Genomic DNA, 16,635 nt, shown 5'->3' on the forward strand with positions numbered 1-16,635 from the left:
TGACGCCGAAGGGGTGGACGTCGCGACGCCGGGACGCCGGGACGCCGGTGTCCTGCGCAATACAACACCGACTCGATTGCTTTTCGTTGTTCGCTGCGACGGGCTGATATGGCGTTGCTGCTGCTTTTGCTATATCTCCCCTCTCCTCACAAACTTACCACTACCGACCTTCGCCTCCTCTTCTTCGAGTTTTTCTAAACTACCACCGGCCTCTAACTTTTCCATCGATTCTCTGACTCATTTCTCGGACAACGATCGTTTATAGACAAGATACGACCGATCTCATTGGACCAAAATTTCTTTAAAATCGATCTACTCCTTCTATCTCTCTCTTTTTTCTTACTTTTTTCTTTCTTGTGCATGCGCGGGCTTTCAGCTTGTCTGAAACCTTGGCCGTTCGTTCTTATTCTCTTTTGGCACTCGTCGAAAATTTATCTTCTACCTTATTCTTTCTAGTATTGTGATAATTGATGTTCTCATGCATAGACAAAACGTGCTCCCGATCGTTAGCTCTTATTTCGTGTATGAATACATTATCTATACAAAATTCGAGGTGCATCGTGAAAAAGGAAATGAATTATCTACAGTTAAAGGTATTGCTGAACATCGATCTCCCTAACGATCGATTGCAGTGTCTGTGGAAAAATGTCGTGACTCGTCGTAGCGATCTAAATCGAGCAGAAGAATGTTGCGTTCGTATTACGAAATCGAGGAAACTCTTTTGGGAATTCGATACTGCGTAGAAGGAGCGACTAGTTTTTAACGTCATGATTCTCTCTCTCTCTCTCTCTCTCTCTCTCTCTTTCTCTCTCTCTCTTTTTCTCCTTATCTGAAGTAGGACACACTTTTACTTGCCGCTGAGATCTTACGCAATACGCAACCTCCTCGATCCTTCCATTAACTGGAACCGAACAGCGAAACCCTTTTCGACGAGCAACTAACAATAAGTTCATGTCGCCAATCCACTTCACAGCATGAAGTCCAACGAGTTTGTGCGTTAATGGCGAAAGGAATCAAGCTAAAATCACCTTCCTCGATCGATCGTTGTGCAATTTCAATCGAGTCGAATACCTTTGCCATACATCGTAGTCGTATCTCCAGGCTATTTTCTCTTTACATACATATACACATACAAACACACACACGTATATATATATATATTTTTACTCTTTTTTAACAAGCTAAAGCAAAAAGTCTCTTGACTAGTCTTCAACTTTTTTCTAACAAAGATCACATTAGATCTCGTTGACGTTGGATCATCAAAAACGATATTTCGTCGCTAAGTCACCCCTGGGAGTTCATCTAATTATCTTTGGCATTTGATCGATCAATTTTTACGCAACATCGTCTGTTGAAAGATAATATGTCTGAATCGTTTATCGATACTGCGTGTCTTTGAAAGGATTTAATGGGTCTTACGTAACTTTGTTCTGAAACGATGATATAGGTACTTACTGTCGACGATCATTTTGAATTTTTTGTTTTTATTAAAATCATTAGTGAGTTAAAGAATTGAATAAAAAAGTGCGTGGTAGAATACTTTTATAAATATCAATTGATTTTAATATCGATTATCTTGCGTCGATGCGATGAACATAGACGTTATCACCATTTTGTTTTTCGAAATTATCGAAATACAAGAATCACTACGTGTTAAACCCTGGAAATGAAAAAAGATCGTTAATATCGATTTTTGTTGAAAAAACAATAATCATTTATATATTTATATGAATATATGTGTATACATTATACTTGCATTTAATTTTTTTTGTTTCCTTTTTTTTTCATTAGACCACACGTGCAACCAAATCCGACCAAAATATCGCATATTCTTTTAAAACGGTACCACTGAAAAAAAATTAAATTAGAGAAGAAAGAGAGAGAGAGAGAGAGAGAGAGAGAGAGAGAGAGAGAGAGAGAGAGAGAGAGAGAGAGAGAGAAAGATTACGATTTTATATACCTATATCTATTAATATACTTTTATCTCTCGTTTCATTCATTTTGATTTCATCGGTGCCAAACGTATTTCCATTGACTTCACAGATAAACGAACTATTCAATTTCTATTGAATCCAAAATACCGACAACTATGGTCTACCCTACAGGCGAAATAACTCGTCCGGTACCTTTCGGTCCACCGACTAAACTTTCTAAGCCGTAATGTAGGATGAAAATTCGCAGAATCGTTTGTAAGTTCTGCGAAGCGTATCCGAAACGGTAAATGTGTGCAGCTATCTCCATTTGCGATCATTGGTGTAGTAAAATTAATTATTTTTAGTAATGAGTAACATACAATCGACGAACATATAGATATCAATGCATTATGTTGATAAAAGCAATTATATTCACGTTATCGACTTATAATTATTATGATTCGATTAAAAATGATGTAACGTAATTACCAAAAAAGAGAGAGAAAAAAAGAGAGAAATACCACGACCTCTTGTAATCATGTTATTGCGTTAACTCAATCTATGTGTGTCGTGTTGTTGGTATGTTAATCATACGTACGAATATAGTAGACTTTCTAAATGCTTTTATACCGGGTGTTCCAAACTGTGTAATCATATACAATGTATATAATATTCTTTATATTTCTTTATAATATTAAAGAACATGGTAACTTCAAATAATTACAACTTCAAAAATATATGATTATCAGATATTTATAAGAGAGCTAATCGCGTTACCGCGATTAAATAGTTTGTTAAAATCTATAACTCGATGAAATATTGAAGTCATATTAATATTCTCTACAACTTTTGCCGGCTTAAAACATCGATTTCTATTTAAAAAAATTATTATAAGTTCCGTATCTTGACCGATATCTTCTACAAAATAGATGCAATAAATTACGTTTCTCTTAAAATCTAGCATCTTTTATTTGAAACGTTCGTTTATTAAACCAATAGGACCTGAAATATTTAGCTATATTGTTTAAAATGGGACACTCGTTATACATATATATATATAAAACGTCATCACAAGATCTTTGACCATGCAGCAGAAGACGAAGTGAGTGGAACTAACGTTCATCTCTCTCTCTCTCTCTCTCTCTCTCTCTCTCTCTCTCTCTCTCTCTCTCTCTCTCTCTCTCTCTCTCTCTCTCTCTCTCTCTCTCTCTCTCTCTACGTTCCTCCAATAAATAATATACTTGTCGTTCTTCGAAGAAGATTGACAAATTTAGCTTGTCTCATGGAATCACGAGTCCTTCGATTTTATACACATGAATAACATTATCGAAAAGAACGGAAAACATCAATCGTTCTTCTCCATTGCGTCTGATTATATTCGCCATTACTACTATTTACGAGTCTATATCTTCTAACGTTAAGCTCAGCTATTGGCGGCTGCTTCTACATAGATATTGCTACTTGCTGAGCCAACAAACTTTACACTCAGGAAACGAACTGAGTAACTCCATGAGCATAGATATTTCATTTTTCTTTACTTTGTAAAAATTTTTATCGAATTTATAAATAATTTCGTTTTACGTGTAGAAGCATATCATCTCTAAGAAAAAAAAAAGATAATAATAATTTATATTCTTTTTAAAACATTCGATTTTATTAAAATGAATTCAGATTTCTTATCCTTTAAATAAAAATTAAAATTCCAGCTTTAAATTTAACGTGATTTCGTATTATAATAAGAAGCTAATTGAAAAATCAGTCATAGAAAACGATCCATTGTTGAGAGTTAATCTGGCTTATGCTGCTCGGACTCAATCTTATTCAATCTTCGAGTTACTTTTGATAATGAAAAAATATTTTGTAAAAAAAAATCATATGAGAGAACGTAATCCCACGAGCTTTAAAGATCTTACGTAAATCTTCGTTAATTAACGAGAAATCTTGTAATTCTTCTTTCGGTGTATTCTGATACACCGATTAATTCGAAAGTTACTTCTTCATTAGTTTCACTTCGAAAATAGCTAAGATTCTTAGCATTTTTTTTTTTTTTTTTTTCATTGAACGAAGAAAAATTTTGTCGAAGTACTCACGTAAAGTAAACCTGGCCTCGAGTATTTGGTGGTGCATTCCAAATAAGAGTTGCTTGTTGTTTTTCACGTGGATCTGCGTGCGTTACAGCACTGCATTCAGGATGGGTATTTGTATTTGGAGTTTGTGCCCAAGAACCAATCCAGGCATTGGTATTAGAATCGCGTGCTTGTAAGAAAAATCCTTTGAAAGATGAACCACTGATAGTTACTGAAATCAAAAAGTAATTAAATGGAAGTATGACGAAATTATCGTATATTTTACATTTCTTTGTTATTAAAGTACAGATATACACACAACTATAGTGCAAAAGATTAAGTCATGAAAGTAATTATTTTAAGTGAAATGCAATACTATAGTAAGCTGAAAAGCGCAAGATCTAGAGACTAACTCACAGTATGAAGAGAGAAGTGTCAACGTTGCATGTTCTCTCACGTATACATAAATGCTACTTGCCATCGTTCCTTAAAATCGATTAGCGAGCTCGCTAATGCAAGTAGTTAAGAGCACAATGGAGCGAAAATAACGTTCGCTGTATCTTCCCTTTCTCTAAAGTATTCTTTTCATAAAGAGAGTTTGAAACTCTTATCTGTTCTACGATAAAACAGGCTTCTCATATTTCTACCGGTAACTTCGTACATTATTTTGAATATTTCTTATCAAATAGACACAAAAATTTATTTCGAAAAAAGTAACTTTGATTTATCATAATTATCAATTTTATATCACCCGTTATAATTAATAAAATAAAGTATATGAACGCTATGTTTCGAGATTAGTGAAAAATTTTCTAAAATTTCTTCGTGATTAGAAATTGTACGAGAATCGTGGATGTAACATACCGGTAATTTGCGATCCTGGAACATATTCTGATGACGAAGCTACTAACGTATAGGGGTTTTTATCCAAGGGTTGACTACGTGCATCCCCATGATAGGGTTGATTCGGTCGTGGTTTAACACATGCGTCTACTGGTGCACCATCAGGAAAACCAGAAACGGGAATCGTAGAAAGAGCAATCGTTGATAACGTGAATATAAGATTCCTAAACCAACTCATTTTTGGAAGATCCTTATGCCCTTAGCAAACGATTGAGATTTATTAGGTATTGAAAATAGATGTGATCCTTTTTTTTCATTAATAATTTAAAGTTATAGATAAATAGAATAGAATATTAAAAAAAGCACGTTTAACTTTACCGATTTAGAATGATTGTCATTGATTAGACTCTTACTTGTTAATTAATTTTAAATCGGAATGAACTTTTTTTCACTTGATTTCGTTGGTCCTCTTCAGAGAGATGCACGAAAGAAACTGCAATAGCTGATCTCTTGCGAGTAAGTCAAATGTCACTGGAATCCCACCATTCATTGGCAAAGGTGGTCTCAATCCGCTTTTGCGAATTGTTACTTTCACTCGATCCTTGCTGTTATAATATAATCTCATCGCTTTACTTCGTTTTTTATTAAAATAAACTGGAAAGTTACTTTTTTAATTGTCAATCATCTTTTTATACTCTTCTTTTGATCATTTTTCGTAAATTTTTTGGAATATAAATCAATGATTTTTTCCATGACCAAACGATCTGTTTCATTAATGATATATACAAAGAATAAATTTGTCAAAATTGAGTTGAAAATAAGTAATTAATTTATCAATTAATAAATAAGTTGCTATATGTAATATCAGACGATTCGCATAATGTTTCTGATATTTCAGTATATATATTATGATATCCTTTGGTTAAATACATCTTTGCAATAGTTCGAATTGTTACATAAACATATATATATATATATATATATATATATATATATACAGCGCTTCAAGCAGAGAATTCTCTAAACGCAAAAGCTAATTTGACCCTTTCACTGTTGAATGCCACTCCGGTCGTGTTGTACGTTTATATTTACATACCAATCGTCATACGATTTGCTTGATGTTTGATTGTCACGCTACGTTATTGACACACATAGATGCCTTTCCAATTCATCAATCTTGTGTTGTATAATATAATATCCTTCTAAAGAAGAATTAACATAACACGTTGTACAAAAGTTCTTTTTAAAGAAGAATTTTATCTAATAAAAAAATATAATGCTCTTATTGTTGATAATAAAGAACTGTAACTAAAATCAAACTATGACAATGAACTCGATACGGAACTTTCAATAGTCTATTTTTATTTTAATATTAATTTTATATCACAAATACAATAATATAACTTAATGATATATCGTGGTCCTCTTGTAGTTCTTTTATTTTATACTATTTTCAAATTGTATGTATGTGTATTAAATAATTATTTCTATTAATAATTAATAGAAAATAATTACAAAGAATATTACACATACATATATAAAGAAAAACTAAATTTTATTGTACAAAGTGACAAACTGCGATTATAATTGATATGATGTTTAATAATTTTACATAAAATCATTGTTTTTAAATCATTCTGTGTAATATTACATTATTAGTGCTTTTCTTGTCTATCATTGTAAATTATATATAAATAATATTTTGTATATTAATATTAACAAAGTAACATAAATATTATAAGTTTAATATAAGTACTTTTGTGTATATGAGCAACATAAGAGCACTTTTTACATTGAACTCAATACAAGTATAAAGTAGATAGCAGTAGTAAAAATATCACAGACTTAAAATCGTTATATCATACATAATATATAAAAATATAAATAAAAGGGGCTTAATATATCTGATGTAGATTAAAATTACTATTACATTAATATTTGTTCGTTTGTTCAGATTGATGATTAAAACTCCTACATGGAAAACTAATATCCCTGAGAACAATGTTTAAAGTTTACTGAGAATATATCTGAGAATATACCTGAGAATATCTTATTTTTTATTGTCATAGGAATTAGATATAATGCATAATAATTCCAACAAATGTTAGGGCTGAACTAAAAGTATGATGAAGCATATTAATTAGATACAATTTCATATATATCATAAATTCTCATCATTTGTAATCTATAAAAGTATAAATAATAATTTACTATCTATATCAAATTCATTCAGCTATTTCACTAAACTAAATCTTTGACTTTTTCTGTAATTTAATTTAAAGGATTAAATGTCATGAGCATATATAACGTGCTTTAAACCTGAGTTTGATTATTTCATATTTTACGAAATGTAATTATATAAATTATAGTCTTAATATAAATACATATAAAGCATTCTTATCTACTTTTTTTTTTTTAAATGATATTAATGGTTGATGCATATTCATTTATCACACTAAGAACACGACACACCAATGAAAATATAATACTTGTGCATCTATCATGTAATTGCAAAAGGCAGTATCTTTAAAAGAATTTTGAAAGTTTGAAGAATTTTGAGTTAGTTTTGAAAAAAAAACGTCTTTAAAATACTTATTTACATTTCTTAAAAAAATCGTTTTCTATAGAAAGAAAGTAGTAATATTCGGTGTACTACCTTCATTTCTTTTATTAATATTTGCTTTTCTTTATAATAAACTAATAAACTATCCTGAGAACGTGAAAGCAGTATTTAATTTTCTCGAATAATATTTCATAAGATTTTTTCGTACTACTTTTTTTTGTGACATGTGATTGAGCTATACAAAACAAATCCAACGATATAAATAAATCCAAATGTCAAAAAATTACAGATATTGCCTTTTTTAATTGCCTGATAGATATAGCATTACTTATTTTCTATATTTTACTATTATATACCTAAATGCACCATCATTTAAAGAATTAATCAGACTTAGATGATTTGAAAGAATATTGACTATTTTCTATGATTTCAATTGCACAAGGTCGTGGAAACCATCCTCGTATTCGTTTTACGGGAACATCATTTACAATCTCTTGCTCCTTTTCTCCGAACAACCAATATCTATAATAATTAATTTGCAAAATTCTTCTATTTTGAAATAATTATATCAATAAAAAATTCAATGTTAAAATATTTTGACTCAAATAAAACAATACCTTCGCCAACGAGTAACAATCACAACATCTCCTACGTTTAATTTAATTCGTGTTTCGTCTGTATAAGGAGGATTACACAATACACCACAACCATATCGAATTGGTACCCATGAGCCATAAGAAGGTTCTATTATTCTAAATTTACGCGCCCTTTTCCGTTTATCCACTTTTTGTACTAATTGCTCTTTCTATAATAAAATTTTTGTATTCTACAGATATAAGGAATACTTAAAATTGATTAAAATGAAAATTATATTTTACCGTTAATGTGAATTGATCACAACTATCAATCACAGGCCAATGTATGCCATCACCTACAGGAGAACAATCCCAAGTAAAAACTTGTTTCATATTAAATAGCCATCCCTTTGAATATGGATAGACGAATTTCTCATCAGTACCAAATCTACGATGATATGCTTTCTCTACTATCCAATCCTCTATTTCTGTTTTGTTTGTCAGAATAGCCTTCATCTAGTAAAAATATAAATAATATAAATATATTGAACTATCAATTTCTTATTTAAATTTTGATCACATACTTGAAAGAAAAGTAACATTCCTACTGTTAAAATCACACCAATTGATAAACCAATGGTAAAAATAACTAAAACCAAAATAAAAAAAGGTGGTGATGGGAATGGTATAGGTTTGACTGATAATAAAGTTACAACCCAAGAAAATAATATGAAGATGGAAATGGAACAGCCACCAACTGCACTTGCTAAAAATGCTGTAAAATGTCCATGATTATGATGACCAACACAATTGTTTATCCATGGACAATGGTGATCCATTTTTAGAACACAACGATTACCTAAAAAGATGATAGAAGATAAATTGTAGTCATACGGCAAATAATTTTTTTCTATTATTTAGAAAATAAGAACTTACATTTCCTGCAATGATGAGATCTTGGTGCTTTATATCCTTGACAAATTGTACAATATTGCAAAAATTGAGTATCTGTTATTTTCTCCTAATAAAATCAAAATTCATTATTTATTATAATGTTTAATTGAACTTTTCAGTTATTATAAAATAATATTACCGGCATCCATTTTAGTGGTAAAAAACCAGGACCCTCAGAAATTGCACTAATAAAATGAAAAAGAGTACATCCGCTAAGGATAAAAAATAAACAAAAATTTACTTTTGCCCCAAAACTTTCTTCAGGTGGCCAGCATTGTCTACTACAATGTATCGTCATCATTGTGATAATTTTTATCATTCCTAAAAAGAAATATATCTTTAACAATTTTTTATCGAAACATTTTAAATTTCCCGCGAAAAGATACATTTGGAACGTTATGGGCGGAGCCTACTATTTTTGTCATCGCAACAAATACCATAAATTACTTAATATATAAAATAATTTAGAAACTATATAAATCTATATTACTTTTTACCTATTAAGTATTCTAATTATTATATAGCCATAAAAGAAATTTTATTTAAGAAAGTTATCAACAGTAACAGACGTACCTAAAGCAACGAGTGGTCCCAAATGACATATTTTTTTTAATTGGCCGGTACACATATTGTTATAATATCATCTAAACCAAGTTCGAGATTTTTCGTAATTGCATATAATCTGCTAAAATCTTTTTATTAAATAAAGTTTGACAAAACTATTCTGTTAAATCTCACAAATGATCTCGAAACAACTATTCCAATTTAATTTATGATTCCCGAGGTTGGCATTACTTACCTCAACAACTTCACATCATTGTAGCAAATAATAGAAAATGGCGCTAAATTCAAAATAGTGATTCAACGTTCGTACGAAATAAACATTATATTTATCATTTAACAATGTGTATTATGTAAACAAACAATAAGAAATCATATTTTTGTTTTCATTAAAATGTTTTTTCTTTAAGTATTTACTTCATTTTGATTTCTTCAACAAAAAGACAAGAGTAAGTGACACATTTTATTAGTCTACAATGTAGACAATTGATAGACTATTAGCGATATCCAATTGTAAGCTTAGCTTGTACTAAAATCAGGTTTTGTCTAAATGTTCAATTGTTACATTACAATGGAATTAATCGTATCCATAGAGACAAGATGTACAATTACTATATCAAAATATAATTTGTTCATAAGTACTGTACACCAATACCAAATTGAAACTGTCGCAATGCATCGTTTCTAACAAATAATAAAGGCATTATTACATTTAATTCTACTCTTGCAACACTTCCAAGCTCCATCGCAATTCCTGCTCCAACAGAACAACGAACATTATCTGTGAATATCTTCATATTTTCTTTATAATTATTAGCTAAAAAAGAAATAAGACATTAAAAAATTTTAAATGCTTATTAAAAAATATGAAGCATACATATCAACTAGTTGTTTAAAATCTTACCAAGTTTAGCAGTAAAATTAGAAAGATTACCACCATTGATAAAACCATGTAGTTTGAATAGATCACCAAAACCATTACGACCTGGCCTGAATGGAAGAGGTGTATAAACATGTAAAGCAGCTGCCCAATATACGTCACCGCCTACAGCATTACCTTCATTACGAGGGCCGCAACCTCTAATGTCAAAACCCCTAACATTTAAGGGCCCACCCAAGAAAAAGTGGTCAATAATACTTATTTTCATATCATTGTTAATACTTCTTAATAATCCTGCTTGAGCAGCCAGTTGGAACGTCTATATTAAATAAATGTATTATGTTAAATATATAAGTAAGCAAAATATATTAGCACAGGCATCTTAAATAGAAAAAAAATTGTGCACATAATCAATTACAACATATGAACATACTAACAAGATATTTATGTGGTGACCAATTGCTCTGCATCAGAAGTTCATTTTTTATAAATCCAATATCTCCACCTAAACCAGCAACTTCGCTTGAAAATTGGATAAGATTTCCTCTAGTTGGAAATAGTTTAGCATCTCTTTTATCAAGTGAACAAATGTGTCTTAAGGCAGATTTTAAGCTTGGACCACATTGTTCACGAACACTAAATGATGCCTGTCTAGAGCAACTAACTTGTCTGAATGATGCTTCATATTGAAAATTATGTTTTAATATATTTATTGCTCCAGAATTGCAAGCTACATCTAGTAAAAGCCCATTATCTCTCTCTGTATATCCAGACCATGGAAAATCACTTGATGTGCTGTATAAGCTACCTGTTAATCTAATATTTATTTAACTCATTAAAATAAACTTAATGTATATCATAACTTTTATATACCATATGTGAAAAATTTTTTCTATACTATATGTGAAAAATAACTACTTGATTATATTTACATTGTATGCAACCAGTCGTCCAAAAGTGGTTTAATAGCTGAGATATTTATATTAGTCGAGCTCTTATTGCCATATGCATATTCTACTTGAACTTTTTCTCCTCTTCCAAAAATATTAGGAGCTTTTGCTCCAATAATAACTGATCCTTCATTATTACCAACCATAGTATTTACTGATCCCATTAGACGTTTCATTTCTCGAACAGTGAAAGTAACCTAATTAGATGTGTAGTGTTTAGATTTATATACACACACGAATGTATGTATTTATATATGCATATCTAAATGCTCTTTTTTAGTACATTCATATGTATTTCTACACCCAAATGTTATGTTGTAAAATCTATTGTAATTATACTTTAAATGAAATTTCAATCTGAGAAATTACTTATTCTTTGTTGAATTAGTGTAATTATATAGACCCACTTCTACACCTTCTGGGGTAGCATTAGGACCTTCACTTATATCAATAAAGATTCCAATATTCTTAAAGCATCCTAAAGCCTCCAATTTCCCTCGTACTTTATGAGCACGCATAATAACTTCTTGAAAATCATGAGCTTTAAAAAGTTCTGAAACTTGTGATTTTATTATATCATCCTTTGTACGGCCAAGTCCATCAATATGTATTTTGTCAACACGTGCCTATTAAAATATAAAAAATTAGTAATTCTTTAATATAGTAATTGAATAATGATAACTCACTTTTATGGTTTGTAAATGAATTACTCGTGTCTGCATGTTTTGATGTTTTTCAAAATCCTGTTCTTTATTATAATGTGACTGAAATAAAAAATTTTATAATAAATTATTTAAATGTTTTTAATTTTTTAATAAAAATGTTTCAATTAAAATTGTATTATTTTGAGAAAAGACAAGATTTAAATTTCATTAAAATAGTATAAAAAATAATTTTAAAAATATTATTACATCTTGTAATTCGTTTTGTTTTTTATGCATCATTTTACTCGTGAAATGTTGATCCATATTTTTTGGTGTACCCTGATCCTAAAAGATTAATATAGCGTTATGAAGCGATGTTATAAATGACTTGTAAGTCGTCATATCTTAATTTAGAATGAGATTTTTTATAAAAACAAATTTATTTATATATGAATTTATATGTATATGTAAAATTTTATATGATTTCTACATTATATATTGATAATGTATGAAAATTATTAACTGAGTGTTATAAATAATCACCACGCGTAAACTAGCAATTTATCTTTCAGGTTATGTGATGTTCAGATTAATATATGTTAAATATACCTTAGCATAAACTGTTCCCATTTTTGCTTTTATTCACAACTTGGTTTAAGAAAGTAACAAGTAATAAAAATGAAAATTTTATAGACGTTTCTGTGTATAACGGTATTTATAAAAACACGTCTCTAATTTTTTTTAATTAAGCACGGAACAAACGAAAGTTCGTGCTAGGAACTTTAACTTTTGATATAAAAGATTACCTACAACTTTAATTTTGTAACTACACCGTATGGTGGCGCAATGATAAGTTGATATCCTATTAAAATATGGTAGCCAGAGGACGAACAATATTTTGTTTACTTTCAAAAAAATCTAGAAATTTATAAACTTTTTATCTTCTATTAAAATATTAACAAATTATTTATAACACATAATACTTTTAATACATAACACACTTTAAACGCTGTTTATGACGTTTTTGTAGTAATTTGGTGGTAAAAGAGAAAAAGTTTCTATCTTAAACAATTATTGTTCTTTGTATTCTCCAAAATAGTATACAATAAAAACAAGCGAACGTTTAATTTATTTCAACCTTTATCGATCCAATCTTTTTTTTATTCTACTGAATAAATATTAGAGTTCTATTTCTAATCATCTTAGATTAAACAATTAATACTTTTGATAATTTTATAATTGTTTAAACATTTTTTATTTCTTTCGGATGGGAGACTTGATAGTTTTAGTAAGGACAAACAGAGCTTAATTTGGGTATTTTGATTTTGTTTAGATGCAACGATCTTCAAAATGTCCATCTTAGTTTTCGTTCTCCTGCTCGATTTCTCATTAAAGAATCGTATTATTATGAATAGGCCGATTTATCGACGAGGATTTGATAAATTAGCATGGATTCGATTCATCGTTGATAGTTTGTTTCGGCATAGAAAGAATCATATTTTTACACGGGAGTTTTGGAATCTTTCTATATTACATAAGGTTGTTAGGTTATGCATAGGGGGTATAACCTAACAAGCTTGTACATCAATATGATAGATATATAATGTGGACAATGTTTTCCTATTTATAGTTCATATTTTGCTCATACTTATCGCTGAAGTCACATATGTTACAACTGACGAATGATGAAAAACCTTAATTGGTTTAATTAATTTGGTTAGTATATTTTAATATTGATTTAATATTTAAACTAAAAAATTTTGTTTGTTTTCTAAATTTGCTTAAAGTTAAATATTAAAACTATATCGAAAATATACAAATTTTACACTTCTTTAATTAAGTAAAACACATCTTCATTATTATATATCGTATGTCTTATAAAAAGTTATAGATATTAGATCACTTGTAAAAATAAATTTGAAAAATGTTGCTTTACAACTCATTACCATTTTTTTTTATTGTTTTGATCACTTTTACAATTTCATTTCCAAGACATTTGTATGAACCTCTTCTTTGCTTTATGGTCTAATCTAACTGATCATTATTCAAAAGTAATAGCAAAAATCGATTTCAGATTCTAAGATATATAGGAAAATCTTAACAAAACGTTAACATACTTGGAAAGCAAAAACATTGTCAATTTGGATAAAAACTTGTTTACTATCTTTTTGAAAAAGACCTTTTTACAACATACAAGAAACAGCAATTAGCATATTAATTGCTGAAAACCTTGAACTAATATTGATTAACTTATTTTAAGATCTATTGACTCTGATTCTACAAGTCTCTGTTTTTTTTCAATGACTCTTTTTGACTTTCCTCTTTCAAAAACAATGTATCAAGACTTTTTTTTCATCAATAAAATTGATTACATATTGAATTAATTTTTATTTAAAATTATAATAAAAAATCCTTGGACACTCCTTTTTACAAGCAATTACTGTAATTATTAAAAGAAAAAAAAAAATCATTTATTTGTAATCTATAAATGTCTTCTTGCTTATTCTTTATTAGAAATTGTGAACATCGATTCTTTACTATTTTGGCGAGAGAATAATATTTAAAAATGTATTAAAATATTCAAAATATCAAATAATCATAATTAACATGTTTAAATAAGAAGATTCTATCCCAATCTAATAAATATATCAAAAAATAAGAAACCATTCACGAGTAAATCTTCGAAGAAATTTACTCGTGGTTACTCAATACTCTTCTACTAATTAATTACAACCAATCACTCGTGTCGATTCGAATCTTTCGTTCTCGATATGATTGAGAGATCGGAGGAATTAAAAAATTCACTTACTACTTAAGAAGTTCTGCGATGGCTCCAAAACACTCGACCGCGATTTAGCTCGAAATTGAGGGTGGATGATTCGTAGTTGGTTAAAAATGAGGTAGCTCGACATCGACGTTGGTTGAAATCCTCTTCAGTGATGCACTGACTTTAATTCGCGGTAGTTATTTATTAACGGACGATCACTGAATTTATTTCGCGAAACTCTACTGTCTTTTATAAATACAGTCTGTGCGATTGTTAAAAAATCAAAAAACTGCGCGAACAAACACTGACTCTAAAGACTGCATTGCACGCAGTCTATGCAGAAACACTTATTGTTTAAATCACGAAACGCGTACGAACAAACACTGCTTGTATTTCGCGATATTTTTATTTTTGCGACACAACACTCGATTACTTCATTGCTACACGCGCGATTGCAATAAAGTTCTGAAACAGAAAAGTAGAAATAAATTAATTTGTAACACAGTTATAATAAAAAATTGTATAAATTATTCAAGAAATATGTGATATAGAAATATACTTGCTTTAACTCTTGCTTATTACTTTCAGGAAGAGCATTCTGTGAGAATTTCTATGTTCGCTCGTCGACGTATAAAGAAAGACTGATTCAGTAATTGTTAAAGTTAATCAATGGTTTGTTTTTGTTGATGTCACACATAACTAAGAATCTCGAGATTAAAATTTTTAAGTATTGAAATTTGAAATTAAAATTATTGTAAGTTTTTCTCACGTTACGACTTTTGTAATGTTAAATGAATATATTATTGTTTAAATGTTGATTTTTTGTATTCCGAGTACATTAAAAATTGTTTAAATAATTGTAAAATTATCGAAAGTATTAATTTCTAACCTTTTGCGTTCGGAAAGAGAGAGCTACGATGCTCACTCGTCGACGTACAAGAAGAAACTAAGAGAATAAACATCAAAGTTAATAAAAGTCGTATATGTTTATATTATACAAGGACAATGGTCCCGAGACGAAGATTTCAAAATATTAACATTTGGAATTGCAATTACTGTAAGTTTCTCTCGTGTTATGATCTATGTAATGTTAAACGAATGTACTATTGTTTAAATGTTGATTTTTTTATTCCGCGTACATCAAACTGTTTAAATAATTGTAAAATTATCGAAAGTATTAATTTTTAACCTTTTGCGTTCGGAAAGAGAGATTTCCGACGTTCTCCCGTCGGAATACAAAAGGAAACTAATTTGATATTCTTATATAGCTATACAATAAATCTTTCTTTTTGCTTACCTTATTTCGATTAATTTCTTCTTCGTTGCAGCTTTGTCTTCTTCTTTTCAAGCTATTAGAACTTCTAACTACCATCGAGTACATAATAAATACTCTCGAATAGAAATTATTTATTAATTAATATTTGTAGGCAATAATTGTTTAATTAATTCTATAGACAAGTGTGATAAATTATATATTATTCTTTTCGAACATTTACAAAAGAGATTAATCATAGAAAAGGATAAATTTTTTCGTTAGTCGATTTATTAATTAGTTACTTTTTGATTACCAAAGTAGAAGAAAGAAGAAACCTAAGAAGTAGTTTACGCGGGAATTTACGCAGCAAATACACTACATGTCTGTGGCGGGAATTTTAGATATCTTAATAGAAAATAATAATAGACGATTTATAACAATTTTCAATGATTTTTTGCAATTAAATATTATATTCTATTATTTTTCTATAAAATGTCAAGAAAAATTAATATATTTATTAATTATAATAGAACAAAATATAATGTAATATTTCTAATTTTATTAAATTTAATCATTTAACCATCTTCACGGTATAGATGACGCCATTAGTTTCAGTTCGTACCAACCAAATACGTCTCCCCATCACTCTCGTTAATTATAGGTA

At 29.3% G+C, this 16,635-nt stretch overlaps 3 protein-coding genes across 7 annotated transcripts; all 3 read right to left on the reverse strand.

Moving 5' to 3' along the window:
- Positions 1-1,464: 1,464 nt before the first annotated feature.
- LOC127069407 (putative defense protein 3) lies at positions 1,465-5,411 on the reverse strand. 2 transcript variants are annotated; one of them, XM_051006409.1, is made up of 5 exons: positions 5,201-5,411; positions 4,844-5,080; positions 4,004-4,211; positions 1,757-1,848; positions 1,465-1,660 (listed from the first exon to the last, which is right to left on the reverse strand). In XM_051006409.1, the coding sequence occupies exons 2-4, from the start codon at positions 5,058-5,060 to the stop codon at positions 1,788-1,790; spliced, it is 486 nt and encodes a 161-aa protein (XP_050862366.1). In that variant the 5' UTR covers positions 5,061-5,080; positions 5,201-5,411; the 3' UTR covers positions 1,465-1,660; positions 1,757-1,787. The 2 variants fall into 2 exon arrangements, with proteins under 2 accessions (XP_050862366.1, XP_050862355.1); XM_051006398.1 differs by having other exon boundaries at positions 5,236-5,408.
- A 1,001-nt stretch (positions 5,412-6,412) lies between these two features.
- On the reverse strand, positions 6,413-9,786 carry LOC127069351 (palmitoyltransferase ZDHHC6). Of its 2 annotated transcripts, none has more exons than XM_051006285.1 (7): positions 9,488-9,786; positions 9,054-9,235; positions 8,897-8,981; positions 8,677-8,819; positions 8,264-8,476; positions 8,003-8,190; positions 6,413-7,907 (listed from the first exon to the last, which is right to left on the reverse strand). In XM_051006285.1, exons 1-7 carry the CDS (start codon positions 9,540-9,542, stop codon positions 7,766-7,768), a joined length of 1,008 nt encoding a protein of 335 aa, XP_050862242.1. In that variant the 5' UTR covers positions 9,543-9,786; the 3' UTR covers positions 6,413-7,765. The 2 variants fall into 2 exon arrangements, with proteins under 2 accessions (XP_050862242.1, XP_050862232.1); XM_051006275.1 differs by having other exon boundaries at positions 6,414-7,907; positions 8,545-8,819.
- Positions 9,787-10,078: 292 nt separating this feature from the next.
- LOC127069343 (sorting and assembly machinery component 50 homolog B) lies at positions 10,079-12,732 on the reverse strand. Of its 3 annotated transcripts, XM_051006261.1 has the most exons (9): positions 12,559-12,732; positions 12,217-12,294; positions 11,992-12,069; positions 11,713-11,931; positions 11,288-11,502; positions 10,793-11,171; positions 10,533-10,674; positions 10,380-10,465; positions 10,079-10,292 (listed from the first exon to the last, which is right to left on the reverse strand). In XM_051006261.1, exons 1-9 carry the CDS (start codon positions 12,577-12,579, stop codon positions 10,269-10,271), a joined length of 1,242 nt encoding a protein of 413 aa, XP_050862218.1. In that variant the 5' UTR covers positions 12,580-12,732; the 3' UTR covers positions 10,079-10,268. The 3 variants fall into 3 exon arrangements, with proteins under 3 accessions (XP_050862218.1, XP_050862197.1, XP_050862208.1); XM_051006240.1 differs by having other exon boundaries at positions 10,380-10,674; positions 12,559-12,731; XM_051006251.1 differs by lacking the exon at positions 12,217-12,294 and having other exon boundaries at positions 10,380-10,674; positions 12,559-12,731.
- Between the last annotated feature and the right edge of the window lie 3,903 nt (positions 12,733-16,635).

Source organism: Vespula vulgaris, chromosome 1 (assembly GCF_905475345.1).
Source record: "Vespula vulgaris chromosome 1, iyVesVulg1.1, whole genome shotgun sequence".
Lineage (NCBI taxonomy): Eukaryota > Metazoa > Arthropoda > Insecta > Hymenoptera > Vespidae > Vespula > Vespula vulgaris.